We start from the raw sequence: 23,096 nt of genomic DNA on the forward strand, positions 1-23,096 counted from the left end.
TTATCCAAAGCCCACATCCATAGTGCAGATTAAAAAGAAAAGTGCTACAGGAGCTCAAAATATAGGAATGCTACTGTGGGCTGGAAACTATGTAAAGATTTGCAAGAGGAGGTAAGGCTCAAGTTGACTCCTAAAACACAGCAGAAAGTGCATAGATGGAGATAAGGAGGAAAGGATACTCCAAGAAGAAGTGGATTCAGTGAACAACGGCACAGAGCAAAGAACGATGATGGTGAATTTAGATTTTCTATTGACTTGATCGAGCCAGAGAAATTTGTGTTGGGGCTTAGAGGAAAGCAGGGTCTATAACTATTCGTTTCTATTGCCCAGTATATAATGCTCTTAATTTTTCAATGAGTGAATATCTTTGTTTTTATATTTTATTAAAGATTTGAATCTCATAAAGTTAAATGTTTAATTTCATTTTCAGACTACTATGTGAGCTAATTCAGAGCCCCATCTGAAGCTAAGAAGTATGGTGGTGGAAACCAGGGCTGTGCTTTAGAGCCAAGAGTGGGTCTCAAACTATCGAGTCTGATTCCATAGGTCTTGAGTGTGGCCAGGGCATCTCTAGGTATAATCAGCTCCTTAGGCGATTTTGTTAGACAATAAAGTTTGAGAACCACTGCTAGGGAGCACAACTTAAAGAATGGAGTTAGACAAGAGACAGGAAGAACAGAAAACTGATGCTCCTTTGATTCAGAGGAATTTCCTGGGAGCATTGTGGCCAAGAAAGCCAGGTGCAAATTACCTAGTTGTTAAGAGTTCTAAAATAAATAATTTATTTTTATGCCCTTATTCAGGCCTCTTATCATGAGAAAATAGTATTTAAAAATCTTTTGGGGAAGAAGGACTCAGTTAAATGGTATGCTTTGCCAGGATCAATAGATATATTTTGATGTGATTACACTGAATGCCATTAGCCATCACCCACATTAACCAAACATTGAAATCAGAAAGAAAATGTTACTAAAGGCACAGTCTTCAGATTTGTTTTCCATTAGTGAGCATGAGCTATACCTTTATAAAATGTGAACCCAAACAGCAGCTGAGTAGCTCACCAAGCGTTTTTATGCTTCCAAACTCAATGTCTTTCTGGCTCTGAAAGCATGCTTTTATCTCCAAGGCAGTTCTCTTTGCTAAGGATCCTTAGAGAGAAGCATCATATCTTACAGAGATAACATTTTGGTTTCACTTTAATTTCCTGGTTAAGGTGATGTAATAAACCTTCATGAAAAGGTCTACAACATATTTTTGGTGTGAAATCAAATTGAATATCATGCCAATCTTCACAGGCTCTGGTAGTACATCCATTGCCTATTCGGAAAAGGCATTCAGTATTCCTTAAATTGTGTCTGTAGACCAGTATCATTATTCAAAATGAGGTATAAAAATTGTTGACTCAATAACTGTCATACTATAAATTAAATCTAAAAACATTCAATTGAACAAGCATTTATTAAGCCCATTATTTTCAAAGTATTATACCAAGGATTATAAAAATAATAAGAGAAGGTAAATGAAAAGACAAATCTGAATGATAACTAATTTCTTATTGCCAGTGTTTAACTTTATTCAGAATATTAATCACTTTAGAAGTAAGAAAATCTTATCTCTTATTTCTCCTGGGGATAGTCATTTTATAAAGGGCTTTTAGACCTCACATCTTTAATGTGGTCTTACCATTCCCTATATTCCAGTGCCCTAATCCAGGCTTGTAAAAGCCTTCTACTTAGCAGCAAGCCTCCTACTCACCTCCACTTTCTGTCTCTTTCTATCTATCCTAAGAAATATTATAAGGTTCTGCTCTGGTCATGCCATTCTCCATTGCCTACCGAGTAAAACCCAACAGGGTAAGCATGAAAATCAGTGTTTGGACCTCAGTTTACTAGTCTGTAGTTCCATCTTCCACTATTCTCCAGCTTCTTGCAACAGTCCTATGCTCTAGCCACACTGGATTTCTTAAATTCCAGAACATTCCCTTGGCTTTCTTGTATGTGCCTTTACTCAGCCTGCTCCCTCCACCAGGTATTCCCTACAATCACCATCCCTTAAGGTAGTACACACATGCCATGTCCCTGAGGATGCTCATTCTGATACCCTCAGGTAGGATTACTTTCTCCCTTTTGTTGCTCCCAGGGCCCTTCACATATCTATTGGACCATTTATGACACTACACATTTTCCATAGTTATTAATAGACAAGTTTTTTCCTGAATTTTTTATATCATTCCATAATTGGAATTATAAATTCCAATTCATATAAAATCATGAGCTAAATATAAAATTATGAGCTAAATTTTATGCTTAGGGTCATGTATGTTTTGAAACATAGGTCCACGGCTTTCATCAGTTTCTCCAAAAGATACGTGGGGGTAAACTTAAAAACCACAGTACTACATGCTAGCATCTTGAGGGCATGGGCTATGTCTTGTTCATCTTTGCATTCCTCTCAACTCTTTGCATAATACCTTGTTCAAACTGGGTTCTCAATAATGCTTAGTGAATGGAATAGAGTAGGGCACCTACTGGATGCCCGGCATTATACATAATCCTTAGAAGCTTTCCCTTTACCTCAGTGTTCTAAGAAAGCTCCACAAGGCTTTGCTGGACATAGTTTTCCACAGAACCTTTCTTATTTCTTATGTAGTAACTTGAGCTGTGGCCAGAATCCTAGAAGCCAGAGGCCACATTCTGAAAGAGCATCAATAGGGCTAGCAGCCATGAGGAATCGTCTCCTACTTGTCCTTTAGAACTTTTGAACTCACTGACCCTGAATTACGTGCCCACCTGGCCAACATAAACTCAAATAGACAAAGTACACCTGGCCATTGAAAAAAGTGAGTAAGCAGCAACTGTATTACTTTTTCTGCATTCATTCTGTACATATATCTATATCTATACAATTCTCTGTACAATGAGAATAAATACAAATAAATAACAGAAAATCTATTTTATTTATTAATTAATTCATTCAGAAAATAGCTGTGGCCCAGCTCCCTAGTGCACAGAAAATTGCTTGGGAAATAGGACTAGAATTTGGGATGAAGAGATCTCTAGGTGGTTAATCAGCAGTATGGGTCATTAGTTACCTTGAGTGAGGTCATCCATAAATCAATATAGTATAAAGAATATGACGAGTGTATCTTTTGTTAAAAAAAACTTTAAAAGCCAATGGGATAAGTTTTAGTGATCTATTGCACAGCATGGTGACTAAAGTTAATAATGTATATTTCAAAATTGCTAAAAGATTAGATTTTAAATGCTCTAATCACAAAGAAATGATAAGTATGTAAGGTAGATGTATATGTCAATTAGCCTGTTTTAATAATTACACGTCTACCTTATCATAACATCATATTGTACTCCATACATATTAATGTATACTACTCTTTTTCAATTAAAACAAATTTTTTAAAAAATCCAATGAAAAATACTGATGAAGAACCTTTAATAATGAAAATCAAGTGGGTGATATTTCAGATTCCTCTCGTGTACCTTTCGAAATCCTCTTGGCCCTGCCTCTTTCTCCTGCCCCTGCACATGTGACTGATACCACATAGATTTCAACCAGGTTGATGCAGCTGCAACCGGACAATGGCTGGCCTCAGGCCCTTTCTGCATACCTCTGATGTCTCAGTACAAACACCTGGAACCTAGCTACCACTCACACATATGCAACCTAGAAGCATGAGGACATTAACTCCTGTAGGTAACCATTGACCAATGCAGGACAGAGCAGTGAGATTAGAACTCCCTCCCTCCTTTTGTCTCCTGAATGGGCAGTTCTGGAGTGCACTGGACAAGGTTTCTTGGAAATTCCTGCACTGTCTATCAGCTTTCCTCCCTTCCTAGTTTCAGTTTGTTCTGTGTTCACTATCCCAGTGAGCTACTTCCATGCAAGCTTTGTACGGAGGTCTGCTTCCTGGGGAAACAGACTAAACACTGGTCCTAATAAAGTCTCTTGTCTATTCCTGGTTGAATCCTCCCAGAACAATAAATGAGAAGAAAATGATGATAATGACCATGTTTGAAGCAGATTCTGATTCTTGTTTAGTTATATAAATTTTTCTCAGTTTGTTTTTCACAGCAATATAATATCACTGTTTTTATTTAGCACTGTTTAAATTGAAAGACAAAATGCATCATATTTGATTATATCAAAAAGATTGATTATTTTTCTGAGAAAGTAAGCTGCTTAGGAATGGTGCCATTACTATCAGTTTTACAGCAGGTTTGCTGGTCCACATGCTTTTCTCAGTGTTCCAATGTTTTTCGGTGACAAGGCTTGACCGACATTGTAGGACACCAACTGTCTACTATACACTTGGATAATATTGGGAAGTTAGAAGGCTCTGTAATTACATGATTTTCTCTGGTATTTACCCAAGGGAAGCCACTTAATATATCTTGTACTATGCTCTCCTCACCTGGAACAAATAGAACTTTATAATTTCTGATAGACAAGGAGATAAAGCAGAAGTCCTAGCCCAACACCATCAATGGTTAAAAATAGCTACAGACAATTTATTTAAATATGTTATAGATATACTTGATTTTGTAACTACCATAATTATAAGTAACCCCTTTTTCCTTCAGAAAATGACATTTGGCTCATGAGATTGATAGGGCAGATATCAGTTTATGCAGCAAAGTATGAGAGTGGAATTACTATTTGATAGTAGATCCACTATCCACTGTTTGATACTACCGATCTACAAAATCAGAAGCATTATAATAAATAGAACACATTTGTTAGATTGTAAACTTGAGGTTATTCTATTACTAAATTTGTATACTAAGGAATATTACTATCTAGAATAATTTAAACTAATGGAAAAATCTCATTGCACTTTTCTTCTTATGCTACCCCAGTTAAATTTTTTCCCTTTTAAATGCAAAGATAGTGCCAAGAACCAACATTATCTGATTGACACACTTCTAACTGTTCCTGAGGATAGACTATTGTTGTTATTATTGGGGGAGGGAGCTTTGAAAAGGGAAGAAAGGGAAAATCCTTTATTGGACAATTCAGGCTTTTAGATTTCTTGCTACTGCTGAACATTTTGAAGATGCTAAAGTACGTTGTACAGACCATGCTGAGCAAAGATTTTGGAAAGGGCCTGGGAAATTAGAGTAAGGGAAAGAAAAATTAAATAAAAACTGGGTTTAGGCCAAGGAAAAAGCTAAGTAAGTTATCAGATAGCTACCTCTAGAATGTGCATATCAGGTTTCTTATGATCATTTACAAGCAGCTTGAAGTGACACTCCAAATTTGAATAATCTCCATGTCCCTCAAGGTATTCAGTAAGTGTCACGCATAGAGTCATTACTCAATAGACATTTTATGAGCCCATCTGCACATATGGGTCAAATGCATTCTGTGTGCTAGACACTGTGGAGGATGTAAACAGTGATAAGACACAAACCAATTCTTATCATCCTGTCTTGTTTTCCTCAGATTACTTGGTCCTATCTGAAATTGTTGTTTGCTAGAATGCAAGCAACATGAATGTTTTTTCTGTTTTGTTTACTGTTCTGTCTACAGAGCACCTGGCACATGGAAGGTGATCCACACATAGTTGCAGAACGATTTTTAAAAATACTTTCCCGCTAACATGGTGAAACCCCGTCTCTATGAAAATACAAAAAAAAAAAAAAAAAAAATTAGCCAGGCATGGTGGTGGGCACCTGTAGTCCCAGCTACTTGGGAGGTTGAGGCAAGAGAATGGCATGAACCCGGGAGGCGGTGCTTGCAGTGAGCTGAGATCATGCTACTGCACTCCTGCCTAGGCAACAGAGCAAGACTCCGTCTCAAACACACACACACACACACACACACACAACACAAACAAAAAAAACCTTTTCCTATAGAATATAGCTTTTATGTTACAAGTCATTGACAAATAGGATTGTTTTGTAAAGTAATTTTATTTTCACAAACATTTTTTAGGGGTACTATGAAGGTCACTTAACCATGTGCTTGACTTTCAGCCATTTTAGTCTATACCCCAGAGGTTAGTCTATTTGGCGGCCATCACTGAAAACAATGGCTGAGACAACATTTCCAGGATATTAAAAAAATTAATGAGTACAGAATTTTTGTTTGGGATGATGAAAAAATTTTGGAAATTGATAGTGATGATGCTTGAACATTGTGAATGTATTCAATGCCACTGAACTGTACACTAAAATGGTTAAAATGTTACATACATTTTAACAACCTTTTTAAAAAGCATTGAATACATTTAACTAGAAAAAGATAAAATATGCTATAAAAAGAGTGGAGACAATCGATGCCACTCTACATTGCACTTAATGTAATAAAAAATGCAATTGTCTTTTTAAAAGTCTTTTGCCTGAATACATTAGCTGTTGCTGTTTGGATGGTAAATTGCCTTGGGTTTTTTTTTTTTATATTTGTATTTTTAAGGCTTAATGTAAGCATCCCTCCTCATCTCCTGTAGGAGCTTCTATGTATCAAACTTTAGAATGGTCCTCTTAAGTTCCAGTCGATTCTGAAGTCTCCCAAATAACTTAGGAAAAGAAAACCTAAATCTGCTGCAAGACCCTTCTGCCCCTGTGAAACCTCACAAATCCACAGGGCTTTCTCTGTGAGGGGTTTTGTCACATGGCCTTCTAGTCATAGGTTCAATAGCTAGGCTTCTTAAAGCTGCTGTGGTTCCCTCACTAACACAATGGTGAGGGGTAAGTGTTTTAGAAGCCTTATGGCAAGAAAAGTCAAAGTTCAGATCATTTAAGAGGAAAACAGATTCAGGGGTTGATGTGGTTTGGTTCTGTGTCCCCACTCAAGTCTCATCTTGAATTGTAATTCCCATATGCGGAGGGAGGGATCTGTAATACCTACGTGCCAAGGGAGGGAGGCGACTGGATCATGGGGGCAGTTTCCCCCACGCTGTTCTCATAATAGTGAGTGAGTTTTCACGAGAGCTGATGGTTTTATAAGTGTTTGGTGGTTTTTCTCTTGCTGTCTTCTCTTTCCTGCTGTCTTGTGAAGAAGGTCCTTGCTTTCCCTTCACCTTCTGCCATGGCTGTAAGTTTCCTGAGGCCTCCCCAGCCATGTGGAACTGTGAGTCAATTAAACCTCTTTCCTTTCTAAATTACCCAGTCTCAGGGAAGTTCTTTATAGCAGTGTGAAAACGAACTAATACTGTGTGAAAATGGACTAATACTGAGCATTGGGGTAAAACTAGAAGAGATGTATAAATATTTTTCATTTCTGAAATACAACTTAATGCCAACACACTAGGTAGACCACCAGTGGTAATTTATTCATTTAAAATTAATAGGTACTGAACCATACACTTTCTTTGACATCATTTTCTTGTTCAAGAGCTTCTCCCCAGTAGTCCCAAAAGGTTAATTTACTTATTCCGTAAGTATTTTTTGAACACTTATAATGTTCTAGGTATGGGGGATATGTCAGTACATAAGACATACATTGCTCTTTGCCCTTAAGAAGCCTATACTCAAGTTGGGAAGGTGTAATAAACATAACAACTAAGTAAATTACATAGCATAGCATCTATTAGAATGTAATAAATACTTTAGGAAAAACACAAGCAGTAGGACAAGACGGATAGGGGAACTGGAGTGTTACATGGTGTTGCCAAGGTAGAGAGCTCACTGAGAAGATGACAAGTGAGCAAAGACTTGAGAAAGATGAGGAGGTCCACCACTGAGTTCTCTACAGGAAGAGAGTTCCAGGTAAAGGGAACAGCGAGTGCTAAGGCCCTATGTGGGCACATGCCTGGTATGTTTCCAGTGAAGTAAGGAGGCCAACGGTGGATGGAGCAGAGTAACCAGATAGGAGACGGGGAGGAGATGAGGGCAGAACAGAAAAATGACTTGAACCTGTGGAGCTAACTGGGCCATTTTCAGGACTATGCTTTTACCATGAGGGAAGTGGGGAGCCACTGCAGGAATCTGAGCAGAGAGGTGACAAGACCTAATTCGGGTTTAGATGTCCCATGGAGATTGACTTCATTTTGCGGTAGAAAATATTCATTAGGGCCAGGCACAGTGACTCATGCCTGTAATCCCAGCACTTTGGGAGGCTGAGGCAGGAGGATCATGAGGTCAGGAGATTGAGACCATCCTGGCTAACTTGGAGAAACCCTGTCTCTAATAAAAATACAGAAGATTAGTAGGGCGCAGTGGCACGTGCCTGTAGTCTCAGCTACTCAGGAGGCTGATGCAGGTGAATCGCTTGAACCTGGGAGGTGGAGGTTGCAGTGAGCTGAGATCGCTCCAATGCACTCCAATCTGGGTGACAGAGTGAGACTGTCTCAAAAAGAAAATGCTCATGTGTTATTTCCCTGTGCAGCTTCTCCATGTTTGGAGGATGTTTTGGGGGTGTTGTTACTCAGAATGGTTGATTTTTGACTTCTCTCTCCCACCTTTCTTATCCTGCTCCTTGTCCAGATCCTGCCTTTGGTTCCTTTTTCTCCCTCTACGGTGATAAGGGACTTGGAACTTGATATGGGAAAAGCTTTCGGTAAACAGTGCTGAACCTCATCAGCTGTGTGAAACAAAGTGTCCACTCCCCTTCTAAACCTACAGGGTATCCAGTCTCAGTCCTGCTTCGAGTTTTATACAAAGTATATGTCCCAGTGGCTCTTACACATCTGAGCAGTCGTCTTTCTCACAGATGTCACTGGAGTGCAGGTCCACGCTTTACTGTGTCTAGTTTTTTATGGCTGTGTGGCAAATAACCACAAAGTCGTAATCTTAAAACAAGAATCTTATTAACTCACAGTTCTGTAGTTAAGAAGTTAAGTACAGCATGCCTGGTTCCCTGCTCAGGGTATCGCAAGATTAAATCAAGATGTTGGCTGAACTGAGTTTTCTTTGAGAAACTCTAAGGAAAAAAATACTTTCAAGACATTTGTTAGCACAATTCAGTTCCTTTTGATCATAGGACTGAGGTCCCTGTTCCTTGCTGGCTGTGAGCCAGGCGTCTCCCAGCATCTAGTGATTCAGCATGTGGCACTTTCCATCTTCAAGCCAGCAACGGCATGACAAATTCATCTGTCCCTTCAAACGTCTGATTTTCTCTTCTGCGGCTGCCAGAGAAAACTCTCTGCTTTTAAAGGGCTCATGTGTTTAGTTCAGGCCCACCCAGGTGATCTCCCTATTTTAAGGTTTGTTGCAACTGTGCAATGTAACATAATCTAATCACAGGAGTAAATTCCACTAAATTCCCAGTTCTGGGGATTACTCATGAGATTGCTCAGGGGATAGGAAATTTTAGGAGCCATTTGAGATTGTAATTCAGGTAAAGATGTTTTGGACCAGGCATTTGTAGTCAGCACAGAAAGATGTGGATAGATTTGAGAGATATGTGAAAGTATAACTGATGAGATTTTTATAACTGATTCAGTTTGGGTTGAGATAAGAGGTCAAAGATGATGCCCAGATTTATGGCTTGAGAAACTTGATGAGTCTTGGTACCCTGTGGGAGCAACCTCTCTTTTAAAAGGATTCTCTGAATAAATCTTCCACTTTTCTATTACCAATTTCTATCTTTCTTTTTCTTTACTCTTCAACAAGTGAGAACAATATACTGAAAAAGAAATTTTTATTGCCCAAGAAGTACACTAAGACAAACATGCATTTACAAAAAGTTTTGGTAAGAGAATATGCAAATAGGGATGAATTTCCCAATGATCCACTTTGTATTCACACTGTTCCCCCCATAATCTAGAATGATGCTTGGCATGCAGCAAATGCTCAGTCTCTGTTTGTGGAGTGAATAAATAAATGAGTGATTGCTAATAACAACGAATGTTAACAAAACCTCAGTGAAGAGTGAACCAAGGTGACATCAGGAGTGACTTTCTGATGGAATCTCAGGTGTGATTTCTTGGGAGAAGCTGCTCTCCCATCCCTGTCCTCCCTACTGACCTCTGTTTTATTTCAGTGTGTGCTGGAGGCCTGAGATACTGGGAGAACCCCTTCTGGGTATCCCTTCATTGCTCTGCTGACTGGCTCCAAGCCAAGCAGGCAGTTTCCCAGAAACAGGGCTTGGCAGACAACCAGGGGAAGGTCACTGAATCTTGCCTTGGCACCTGTTAGATAGGGTTGGGAAGCTTGAAACACGTTCCTTTGTATGCATCACTCTTTCCCAACTGACAGGAGCATTTTAACATGATGGTTTCTCCTCAGTTGTGAAAGTAAAAGTGTTTAGTTGGCACAGATTCCATGTATAATGCAGAAGCAGAAGAAAGGGAAGGAAGTCATTGTGTGTTACATCCAGATGCCTGGAAACGAGACTACAGGTGTGGCTTAGTTCACAGGTTATGCAGTGGTAGCAACTTAAGCAAAGCTTCCAGCATTCTCTAAAACAAAAGTCTACTAACACGGAAACAAAACCCTGTATTTTTAAGATCTTAAAAACAATTAAAGGGAAGAAGTAGCTTTAATTAAACCCATATCATAATCATCAGGACTTTAAAATCATTGCTTTTGTCATCCAGAGGTTTACTCTGATTAAGGGGAAATAATTTTGCCATAGGTCCGGGGTGCCAGAGAGGAGCAGTTTTTCCATTGTCCTATTACATAAGCATCTTTAATAGGTTTGTTTATATTCCACTGCCACCACCAACTTTCCCACAGGGAATTTTTGGGAACACTGCAGTCTAGCACAATGCACCTTCCTTTATTCTAAACAAGTGTCCAGAATGATTCAACATCAGGAATGAAAATATGCAGTAAAAACATTTGCAACAATACAAACAAAGATAATTGTGCTCCAAAGGTTAGTCATCTGCAGTTTATTTCCCCAACTGTGAATATTCCTGCTTTTCCTGCTGGCCTCCTTGACTAGGGAGAATCCTCTGATCCTTCTCCTTTAAATACAGTTCTTTCTCTGGTTCAATTTCTCTTGCCTGTGTTTCTGACATTAAACTTTATTTTTACATCCAAGATTTTATACATCGTTATCTGAGAAACACAAGAGTCTATGTTCTTGAGCAGTGTGGTCGATTCCTGGTGCGTGGTGTCACATACTTTCTCCTACTTATTCAAACATGAATCCAGGGGCTGCTGTGAAGGGATTTTGCAGATGATATTATGATCCCAAATTAGTTGACCTTAAAACATGGAGATCATCTGAGTGGGCCTGATACAAACACGCGCATCACTGAAAAGCAAAGAGTATTCTCTGGCTAGTCATAAATGGGGAAGTCAGAGAGGACACACTAGCTGGGCTGGAAGAAGCCACAAACTCCCATGCCCTGAGCAGCCGACAGGGCCATGGGGCAAGGAATAAGGGAGGCTCTAGGAACTGAAGGTAGTCTCCAGCTGACAGCCAGCAAGGAAACAGGGCCCCAATCCTCCAACCACAAGAAAATAACATTTTCCCACAACGAATGCACTTAGAAGAGAACCCTGACCCCAACATGAGAACCACAGACCCAACCAGTACTTTGATTTTAGTTGTGTGTAAAGCTAAGCCGAAAATCCAGCCATGCTGCATTGGATTTCTGACCTACAAAAACTGTAAGATAATAAATGTGTGCTTCTTTAAGCTGCTAAATTTATGGTAATTTGTTACCCAAGAATAGAAAATTCATAGTGGCAGCTACAAATCCACATATTTAAACATGAAGCAGGGAAGAGGAATATATTGATACGCTAACTGGAAGAAAAATGAGTGGGATATTACTATTTACTACTAAAAACATAGCTCGAGGCTACTCCTGCCACAAAAGACAAGTGTTCTTCTATTCACCTAACTGGTGAGAAATGAATCTAGTGGAGCATATTCATTCATTCACAGAATATTGATTCAGGACCGACTAGTTATATGGGACTCACTTGGATTACTTTTATGGTGATAGAGAAACATTTAGGTAAAAAGGTAACTGCATTTTTTTGGTTCATTGGTTCACGAGAAATTTGAAAATAAACTCAGAGATAATAACATAGAAAAAGTAGGTGTTCTAATAACATATCTGAATGAAGGATACCTTTAAAATATTTCAATTTCTAGAAAAAGAGTATGCTGAGAAACTCTGACAGCCCAGATACAATTATAGACCTTTTCTCCTCTTTGCCTTTTAAACAAAATTTTAATTAAATTTTAGTTGATACGACTAACAGAAAGAAAATTCAGGCTGTAACCAATAGGGCTAAAAGATGGTGCAATGTTAGCTGTAGGTGTAGAATAGAGTGTTCCCTTGCCTTCTGAAGTTTGTTCCTACTATTAAACAGGAGGGATTAGATATTTCTGATTTATTTCTCTTGTTGTCCTTTGTTGTTCATGAATTTAGGGCTGCCTTTCATTGACTCCAAAGTAATTTCTGAAAAAAAAGATCTGCTGACATTACAGGGTATCTGGATCATTAACCACGTCAATGCTGACCAAGGAAATAATGTTCTAGTAGAAACATCTATTTGTCTAAAATAAAGGCTGAGATGATGCCATTTTACATATCCTTATAAGAGTTTATGGGGTATTAATTTTTGTGGAAAGTTAACAAAAAATCTGGAAGCTAAAGAGAAGACTATTGATTAAAAAGGATTATTTAAAATATTATTTGTATTCTTTGTTCTGCTCTATTCCTTCTAGAATATAAAATAATCAACTTGGTGTCCCCTAATTTTTTAGAAACACTCATTATTTTATTCTGTTAGAGAATGTGCCAGTTACATCATGGGGAAGGTATGGCAGGGTACAAAGATAAATGGTAAGGGGAAGAAGCGATTTGGAAAGGAGAACCCTTTGACTTAAAAAAAAAGATGGGTTTTTACAAGTGTCTTTTTTTTTTTTTTTTTTGAGACGGAGTCTCACTCTGTTGCCCAGGCTGGAGTGCAGTGGTGTGATCTCGGCTCACTGCAGGCTCCACCTCCCCGGGTTCACGCCATTCTCCTGCCTCAGCCTCCCAAGTAGCTGGGACTACAGGCACCCGCCAGCACGCCTGGCTAATTTTTTGTATTTTTAGTACAGATGGGGTGTCACCGTGTTAGCCAGGATGGTCTCGATCTCCTGATCTCGTGATCCACCCGCCTCAGCCTCCCAAAGTGCTGGGATTACAGGCGTGAGCCGCCACGCACAGCCTTACAAGTGTCTTTTACAGCAGGGATTGGTCAACATTCTTTTTGTGGACCAAGAGACAAAATCAGGGATATTATATCAGTACATATATAACAAGAGAGAAAAAGAATTTACACAACATTTTTGCTGAAGTAAAATATCAAATAATTGAGTACATTAAGAAAATACTGGCCTATCAATGAGAAGAATGTAATTCTTCTTGGGAGTATACATTTTTAAAAATTGGGGTTACAAGTTAGTGTTCCATTATCGAATCGATTACAAATACTCATCTGTAAAATCCATTAGTTCATTCTCTATAAAAAAGTAGGTTCTGGGCCTCATTTAGTTCATGGGTGACAGTGGCCTCTTGTTCAGAGTCCTTTTAGAACCCTGGGAACTGATTATTCTCGGCATAAATTAGGAATTGAATAGAAGAAAATAAACATGAATGTCAGTGATAGGAACCAGTTGTCCATATGGAAAATCATAAACAAAGTAGGCAAGGGCTGTGGGGAAGGAACTATAGGGAATTAACCAACATTTATGAAATTTGGATTTAGATAATAGATTAAAAAAGAAATCTCCTGAAAACCTACACAGTCTGTGCTTTATCCAGACAATATTCATCTTTTTCTAGGTGATAGCTTTACAAGAGCCAGTTTTTGTTTTTTCCTCCTTTATGTAGTTTTAATACTTAGTTTTGTTAGTATATGCAATGAATTTTAAATAAGGTATGGACCTAAAAGTAAACAATCTATTTTCATTGAAGATCCATTGATTTCTATGAAGTAAATACTATAATAAGTTTCTGCTCGTTTTAATGTTTGTGTCCCCACCAAAGTCTCGTGTTGAAACTTAATCCCTTAATGCGATGGTATTACCAGGTGGGGCCTTTTAGCAGGTGATCGGGACTTGAGGGCAGAGCTTTCATGATGGGGATTAGTGCCCTTATAAAAGAGGCCCCAGGCCAGGCGCGGTGGCTCGTGCCTGTAATCCCAGCACTTTGGGAGGCCAAGGTGGGCAGATCACCTGAGGTCAGGAGTTCAAGACCAGCCTGACCAACATGGTGAAACCCTGTCTCTACTAAAAATACAAAATTAGCCAGGCGTGGTGGTGCATGCCTGTAATTCCAGCTACTCGGGAGGCTGAGGCAGGAGAATCACTTGAACCTGGGAGGTGGAGGTTGCAGTGAGTTGAGATTGTACCATTGCACTCTAGCCTGGGCAACAAGAGCGAAACTCTGTCAAAAAAAAAAAAAAAAAAAGCCCCACAGGGCTGCCTTGCTTCTTCCACCATGGGAGGACACAGTGAGAAGGGACCACCTATGAACCAGAAGGCTCCTTTCCCTAGATACCAAATCTGTCAGTGCCTTGATTTTGGATTTTCTAGTCTCCAGAATTATGAGAAATAAATCTTGTTTATAAGCCACCCAGTTTATGGTATTTTTATTAGAGCAGCCCAAACATAATAAGATACTTTCCAATAAAAAAAAGCACTTACAAATATGCTACCTACATTTTGTTTCTTATTTCTTTTATTGTAGAGTAAAACTCCATTATAAGGTATCATAATCTATTGTGGGTTAGGTTTACTGCAGACTAAAATTACTTTCCTCTAATCAGGTCATATATTCAATGTTGACTAATGTTATGTCATGTAAACATCGCTGCTTCCAGTTGGTTAACTTTCTAGAAGGAAGGTTTCAACTTTGGTTAAGATAAGCCAAGATCAATTATGTAAGCATTTTACAAATACCTCTGAATATCACAACTGTTGTATTTATTGTTAGAAAGGAAAACTCTGCAAAGACATATAGTACTTGCATTTCATGCCTCTGATCAGGGTAGAAACAATTTTTAAAAGCTTACTTTAGCAAAGCATTCACAATATGCTTGTTTTTCTTCCTTGGACCTTAACTTTGCCTAACTTTTGTAGAGCGTAATATATTTTCTTATCCTGAAATACAGGAATTTTATAAGGTACATTGTAAAACAAATAAGACTTTCCTGATATCTCCTTCTCTAGGAAAGTCCTACCATGGACCCTCATCCCCAACAAGTCAGGGCACTAACTCCCTGAAGCTCTCACATACCACGTATGTATTTCTATCATTATCTTTCTACATGGTTTTATGAATCTGTTTAAAAGTCCACATGCTCAGTTAGATTTTGAGCAACTTGAAGGCAGGGATTACATGTCATCCATCATCACACTATCCTTGGTACCTAGCACAATATCAAACATATAGCAGGAGCTCATTATACATTTACTGAATGAAGAGGTCAATGAATGGACACACTGAAGGGCCACTGGACAGGTATAAGCTTCTATCTTCACCCAGGGATGGATTAGCATCCTCACTTCTTCCCTACTGTTTTTCAAGAAATTCCAAGACAATTCTGGATGCAGGATAAGGATGTGGACCAGAAAAGTACAGAAAGAGGAAAAGGAAATGCCCAAGAATGAGAAAGGGTCTTTCTCAGAGAGCAGGAGGCATGGGATAAGGCCTGTGGACCACAACTGGGGACAACACAGTGTGTCTACCTTAATGTTGAGTGCAGTGTTGCCAAGTCCCTGATTCCCTGAGCCCTTCCCTTCCCTTCCTTTCACTTCCTTTCCTTTTCCTTTCTTTCTTTTCTTTGTTTTCCTTTTTTGCTTTTTCTGGGGGTTCCTTCTTACCATTTTGTAGTCTTTTATTGGAAATCTCTAGCTCTCCTGAAAGGAGCCTAAGGAAAGCTCTGCTTGGCAAAGCTCTAAGGAGTACAGAGCCCCTACCACTTACCCTCTGCCTTCCCCTCCAATTTTGAAGTCATTGTAGTGGTAACACGTGATAAGAACGTGGGACAATCACATCCCTTTTAATTGCTGAAAACACAGAGATTCTTCTTTTTGTTTTTAATCTGGGTGATGTGTTTGAGGGGGAAGAGGAAACTTCTTCTGTGAGAACATTTTCCTTGGCCCCTAACACCAGCACTGGAAATGGCTTTATTGACTCGTTAGGACTACAAATACACAAGAAATTCTTTCAACATCTGTAACACTTTTCTCACTACTCATTTTAGATTGCTTTAGCTTCCTGTGAGGAGTCAAAACACATATGTGATGTGTGACCAATGCTATGGTTTGAATGTTTGTTCCTTCTGAAACTCGTGTTGAAACTTAATCCCCAATGAGGCAGTGTTGAGAGGTGGGGCTTTTAAGAGGTGATTGGTCATGCGGGCTCTGTCCTTATGAATGTATTAATCCACTCATGGATTAATAGGTAATCACAGGAGTGAGGCTGGTGGCCTTATAAGAAGGGGAAGAGAGACCTGAGTTAGCATGCTCAGCCTCCTTGCTATGTGTGCCCTGCACCATCTTGAGACTCTGCAGAGAGTCCCAGTAGTAAGAAGACTCTCACCAGAGGCAGCCCCTTGACCTTGGACTTCTGAGCCACCATAACTGTAAGAAATAAATTCCTTTTCTTTATAAATTGCAAAGTTTCAAGTATTCTGTTATAAGCAACAGAAAATGAAAATAAGTCAGCCAACTTACATTTTTCTTCTAACCTCTCCTTCCCCAAACTTCAGTCCCATTTTTAGCCCTTGGGGCTGGGGAATAAGATATAGATGAGAACTTGAGGAATAGATGCATACTTTGCATCTTCACAGTCATGATTAGCTGTAAGCCTAGAAGCTTGGGGCTGAGGTGGCCTGCCCAGGGTCCTAGGAAACACCTGCTAGAGACTCTGAGAGGGTAGACATGGGGAGACACCTGGTTTCTACCTTTACCGTGAGTCTAATGACCATGCCAGTTATAGTAGAATTATGTGTGTGTATCAGGAGAACATTACAGTTTTCATTTTTAAGAATTCATCCAGTATTAATTAAAAAATGAGACATTATTAATTTTTATAAGTATTTTTTTAAAAAGAAAAGAATAAGTTCTTACATATGAACTATGAATCAATATTTTTTTCCAAGAGAAAATGGATATGGTAATACAATGGAGGTGTTGGCCCAGCAGAGAATAAGACTGCTCATTGTGACTAGTGATCTAGCTTACTGCTTACATTTTTACATTTGAAAAAAAACTGGAGCGAGTTCCTTTGCTTCTTTAAGTATTGTCTCTTTTCTTATTTTTGTCTGATGTACACAAATGTAGTTAAAACTCTGACACAAAGGGCTAATTTTGCTCTTTCAGAAAAAAAACTTAAATGTTTTCCAAAAGCTTTAAAATATTTTCCTGTCCTTGTAAAAGAAAATACAAATATAAGGGGGATTTAGTGTTTGATATTTTATAAAGTTATTGGAAACCATTTTGATGGCACTGCATTTATGATACCAAGGTTAGAGAAAAGAAGAAAAACATCCATCCAGATTTAAACCATTCCAAGGTCAGAATTATATTGTTTTTGTATCCAGAGGTTCATCCTTTTAGTATGAATTAAACAGTTCATATGCTTTAGTATTTAAGCATAATTCAGATTTCAAGGCTACTTAGGAGTCATCTCTACCATTTGTACAGCATAATACCCCTTTTATTGTTGTGTAAACATATATGAGTATTATCAATATTTGTAAGATAATCTAGTTTAATAAACTTAGTACCAAATGTAAACTCTAGGATTCTTGATGATAATTAGTCCAATCAACTGGCATACTTACAATTGCATTTCTTCTGAACAAACCTAAGCTTGCATGCTGTTCTGTAGGTGGAGAGTCGGATGCGATCCAGATCTTGAGCCCCTAGTGCGGGGAAAAAGGACACATATGGTATGCCATGTGCGCAGAAAGAAATTTACAATGTTTACAAATAAAACAACTGCCGATACGATCCTTACACCTAATTTTATTTTTATTAGAATACAAATATAACTTTAAGAATTGAACAGGTCTGTCCTATTCAAGGACAGGTTCCTCAGGTTCTAGGGAAAAAGAGCACACACATGTAATCAACATTGGAGATCAGGTTGTAAACCATATTCATGGATCAAGAAACACAATGTCATCCCTGTTGTGTCCACCACTTCTGAGAACAATCTGCTCAAGCTGTGACCTACAGTGAAACAGCTAGATGATATACATACTACCATCACATAAGCATTTCAAGGGCATTGCTATTGGTCATTAGAACGTGGCTGTTAGGTGACCTTGTACTAACTATTGAGCATCTTCTCTGTGTGCCCTTAGGCCAACTGCTTTTAGAGCTTCAATTTTCTCACTTGGAAGATGGGGATGATGATAATAATAGTACTTATTTCACAGGACTGTTGTAAGGATAAATGAGTGAATATACCTAAAGCACTTAAACACTGTCTGGCACACAGTAAATGCTGCATAAGTACTCATTTTTATTACTAATAACTTTCTTGTGATCCTTCCTGTCACTCTCAGAGGAAGAGATGCCTGTCTAAAACAACCTCTACCTTTTCTTTTATTGTGGCTTCCAGTTCCTTCCTAACTTGGAGCATATTCACTGTATTCTTAAACTACTTTCTTTATTCTACTCTTCCACTTAGGAGTCCAGCATGGCTCCTGATGCCCAGAACATCAGGTCTAAAAGCTCCGCGCAGAATCCAAGCTTGTCTGCAGGTTCTTTCCAGCTTACCTACCTAAGGACATTGCCCACTACTTTCTACCATAGAATCTCTCCTAGGTAGGCTTGGTCAGTCTCGTCTCAATACCCTGCAGATGGGCTGCTTGTTACATCAAGACCTGAGCTCCTAGTATTCCTCCCATCCTCCTTTGAATGAGTTAATCTCTAGACTGTGTCTAGAACACATTAGACTTTCAATAAATGTCTGCTTTTCTCAGTTTCTACATATTTGTTTTTTCTAAGCCCATGATTGTGGTTCATAACAGATATAAAAGCATGTATTGAACTTTTATCTTTACCAGTCATATACTAATAAAATGTGCTATGTGAATCCTTTAGAGTAAAACAGAATAGCAAGTAAATGAACTATCCTGGAAGCAATGATATTAGAAGGCCAATTAAGTGCTTTCCCAGTGGAACTCAGGATGAATTAGCAAGTGTCCCTCACTAGGGGATTTAGCATTTCCTCAGCTCAAACCGGTATCTTCAGATTCACTGAAAGTATTGCCAATAGTGCTATTACTTTGTGGTTTTATCAAGAAGATCATTAAATGGTCACTCTTAATAAAGCTTATTATTTGACAAACAGGCTTAGCGACACTGAGCACTTGAGGGATTAAAGAGATGGGGAACTCTCCTCACCCACTGCAGGAATTCCCTTAGAAATGTTCTCAAGAGGCCGGGCGCGGTGGCTCAAGCCTGTAATCCCAGCACTTTGGGAGGCCGAGACGGGTGGATCACGAGGTCAGGAGATCGAGACCATCCTGGCTAACACGGTGAAACTCCGTCTCTATTAAAAAAATACAAAAAACTAGCCAGGCGAGGTGGCGGGCGCCTGTAGTCCCAGCTACTCGGGAGGCTGAGGCAGGAGAATGGCGTGAACCCGGGAGGCGGAGCTTGCAGTGAGCCGAGATGGCGCCACTGTACTTCAGAGTGAGACTCCGTCTCAAAAAAAAAAAAAAAAAAGAAATGTTCTCAAGAGATGAACATTTAGCCAATGGCCATGTAGGATTATTTCCAATGATACAGAAGATTATTACTTATGAAAATAAATTAACTTTAAATTAAGTAAACTTTAATTTTGTCACTTCCCAGTTGTGTGAGTTTCACCAAGTTTTTCCATGGCATCTCAATTTCCTCATGGATAAAACCAGATAAAAATATCAACTTTACTAGCTGGTAATAGACAGATACAAAGTCTTGACTTCTGCACTGGGAACATAATGACCACTTAACAGTAAATGGGCCATTTCTGAACAAAAATATGTGATAGAAGTGTCTTTTTTATGTTTGGGCTTTGATTTGCCTCTTGTAACTTCAACCTATTTGATCTGGTTTCCCCTGGAGTCACATACTCTTTCCCCCTCCCACTTGAGAATTCATTTCTCAAATATTGCAAAGCAGCTACATTATCATTATTAGTGTCTTCATTACCATCTGAAAATTATGTGCAAAAGTTCTTGTCATCATGGACTTTAAAATTTAGCTGGGCAGGTAGCTTCTCCTTGGCTTTTTTTAGGGTAAAAGATGTTCAACTCCACGGCCATTTCAGGTATAGTGTTTATCTGTCTGGCACCCAGTAGGGCTTCAATTCATGGCAGTTGTTATTAAGATTTTCATTATAATCAAGCATGGTTTGAGACCCCTAAACATTCTAGTCACCCTGTTCTGTGACTGGCTAAAATCTCTGTAAAATTGGGTGTCCGAAATTAATCCCAATAGCGATTGCTTTACCTGTATAGAATATACAGAAAGCAATTATTACTACCTTTGATAAGGACTCCTAACTAATGTGATCTTTTTGAAAAAATAGATGGCTCATTATGCTACTTTTATTAAGTTTGAAGTTAATTAAAAAACTACTTTGAAAAATCATATGCACTTCTATATAAGTCAAATCTTTTCTATTTGCTATTTAAATGCCTATTTTGGAGCTAAGGGTAGGACTTCGTATGTATCTGGTTAGTTACTTTTAAAATTTAGCTCATACTTTGAACTTTTCTGAATCTTTTAAAATTCTTCAGTTGTCACTGGAACTTCAAAAATCTTTCCTAGTTTCATGCCCTCTGTAAATCTGAGAGACTCATGTGGGGAATGAGCTCTCTAGGGTGCCTGATAACCAGAGACAGAGAGACTAACAGAAATACCTGAATGCTAAATCTGCCTTTGCTCCAGATGAGGATGTACTTTTATTGGTGCTAAGTTTGGCTCGGCAATCAGGAGAGTCTCAGTATCTGTAAATAATCACTTAAAAGAAAACATTAGGGGCATAGATTATTTGTGTAAGTTCTTCAAGCATAATGATTTAAGCTCCAGATGAAAAGAGGTTTGTGATGTGGTACATAGTTAAGTTTCTCAGTTTCCGTAAGACCTTACCCTCTGAGCACAGTAACCCTAGCACCTCTGCACTTCCTCTGATGGAAGTCCTGGGGGAAATATGGCAAAGGTGCACTTCTCCAGGATGCAGTAAAGAAGGATGTGGAGATGCTGCTTTGGGCCTGAAGTGCACTGACTGCTCTCTACTGTCCTATCACCATGTGGACTTAACTGACCCTGTGTTTTGTTCAAGAATCAGGAAGAGGTCTGTAGGTCTATAAATGTTGTATCAATTCTTCCTGGTTGATGATATAACCCCTGAATATTAAAAGGGATGTGGTGAACAATAAAATTTAGTGTGTCAGATATAGCAGCACACAGCCATACACAATCAATGTATGTGTTAACTGCAGGATCCACCCAGAAAGGGACCAGAAGAAGCTGGGCTGAGATATGATACATAGCCTCTTACTCTGTTTATCTGCCTTGTCAAAATAAATTTTTTTTTCTCTGCCCCAACAAACCATGAACTTAACCCAGTTTTACATGTGTGGTCTTTTCTTGAAAGTTTATAAACCCCCAAACCTACTTGCGATTAGTTGTGTGACTTCTGTGTCTTCATTCGAGTTACCGATTAAAACCAAGGACCAGAACGGGGCCACAAACAGAGCCTTCCAGGATACTACTAGAAGCCTTCCTCCAAGTTGATAGACCCATTAGTTGTGGCTTTAGACATGGTCATGACATTCCCTATAAATCTACCTAACTGTATTGTGACCCAGTCCACAATTCCCCAACACATGCACAGTCTAAGGGTTTTTGTCAATATTTTGCTGAAATTAACGTTAATTTTTATCAGATGGTATTTTCCTGATCTAGCAGTCTGGTAATCTCATTAAAAAGTGTTATTAGCTGACTTAATTTATTTATTAAAAAGTTGGAATTTAAATAAATGAGTAAAGAAATAAAATCAGCAGAGCAATCTTTGCTTTTAGCATGTTGACATGTCTAGAATTACCACTGTATTTTGGCCAAGATCTAGAGAAACATCCATTTCATTACGAAACTTATAACCAGTTCATACCCTAAATGCCAAAGAATCTATACTTTTTCTTTTTAATAAAAAAGCACAGAATTTTCCCATCACATTTTTTTCAATGTTCTCTTCATTATTTTTCAAAATAATGGATAGTGGTTGTTTTCTGAATTGTATCACTGGGATACAATTCTTTAAATCTGGAGATTCCACTCATTTAAGTGATTTCTTAGTTTTGCTTCATACTAATACAGTGGGGGATGACATACATAATTAAGGGTTGAGATAAATACTATTTTCTCTACTTCTACATATATTTGAAACTTTTCATAGTAAGAAAAACTAAAACAAATTTATTTAAGGCAACTTAGTGCTCTTGCACCATCTCCTCAAGCCTCTTGTACCCATGTCATAGTTGGAAGGAAGTAATAAATATGACAACAAAGACACAGTTAAACTCTGATTGTTTGCACTGTTATCAGCAGCTTATATAAAAAATTGGGTGATTTTTTTCCTTTCTTTAACCCTTTTTAAAAAGATTCTCTTTCTTCCCTTCTCCCTCTATCCCTGCTTCCCTCTCTCCCTCCCTCTCGCTCCCTTCTTTCCTTCCACGTTTTCCCTACCCATTCATTCGTTCATTCAACCAATCAACCAACCAACAAATCAACCAACCAGTCTTACCCAATTTTTGGTTTTAGCTTTTGCACTCTGAACATTTTCACACAGTTTTTGTATGTTTTGCCTTCTATATTTTGAAAGCTTGTTATAAAACCTTCTATTAATATATAGCCATTTGATTCTTAAATATCTCATTCATTTAAAAGTTTTGCTAAGCATATATTTACAGAATAAAAATGAAGCCTATGATGAACCTGATGCCTGAACTCTGCCACACTTTATCACTGGCTGTGTGTGTGTGTGTGTGTGTGTGTGTGTGTATGAAGGAGGAAGGGAGAGAGAGAGAGACAGAGAGAGAGAGAGAGACAGAGAGAGAGATACTGAAAGGAAGGTTAAGGAGTTTGGGGGTGAAAAACAATTGCTACCTTAGGTAGCTGAATGGGATAGAGTCTCCCTCACTGAGCTAAGTAAGGTACAAACAGGAAGG

General features: G+C 38.6%; 1 protein-coding gene across 10 annotated transcripts in view; it reads right to left on the reverse strand.

Annotated features, from left to right (window-relative positions):
- The window catches only part of DTNA (dystrobrevin, alpha), a 401,960-nt gene that overhangs the window by 116,517 nt on the left and 262,347 nt on the right, over positions 1-23,096 (reverse strand). For all 10 annotated transcript variants that reach the window (XM_011943697.1, XM_011943695.1, XM_011943698.1 and 7 more), the window contains one exon: positions 17,709-17,789. In XM_011943697.1, the coding sequence (XP_011799087.1) occupies positions 17,709-17,789 (81 nt within the window). The remainder of the gene's footprint in view (positions 1-17,708; positions 17,790-23,096) is intronic.

Source organism: Colobus angolensis, unplaced genomic scaffold (assembly GCF_000951035.1).
Source record: "Colobus angolensis palliatus isolate OR3802 unplaced genomic scaffold, Cang.pa_1.0 Scaffold220, whole genome shotgun sequence".
Lineage (NCBI taxonomy): Eukaryota > Metazoa > Chordata > Mammalia > Primates > Cercopithecidae > Colobus > Colobus angolensis.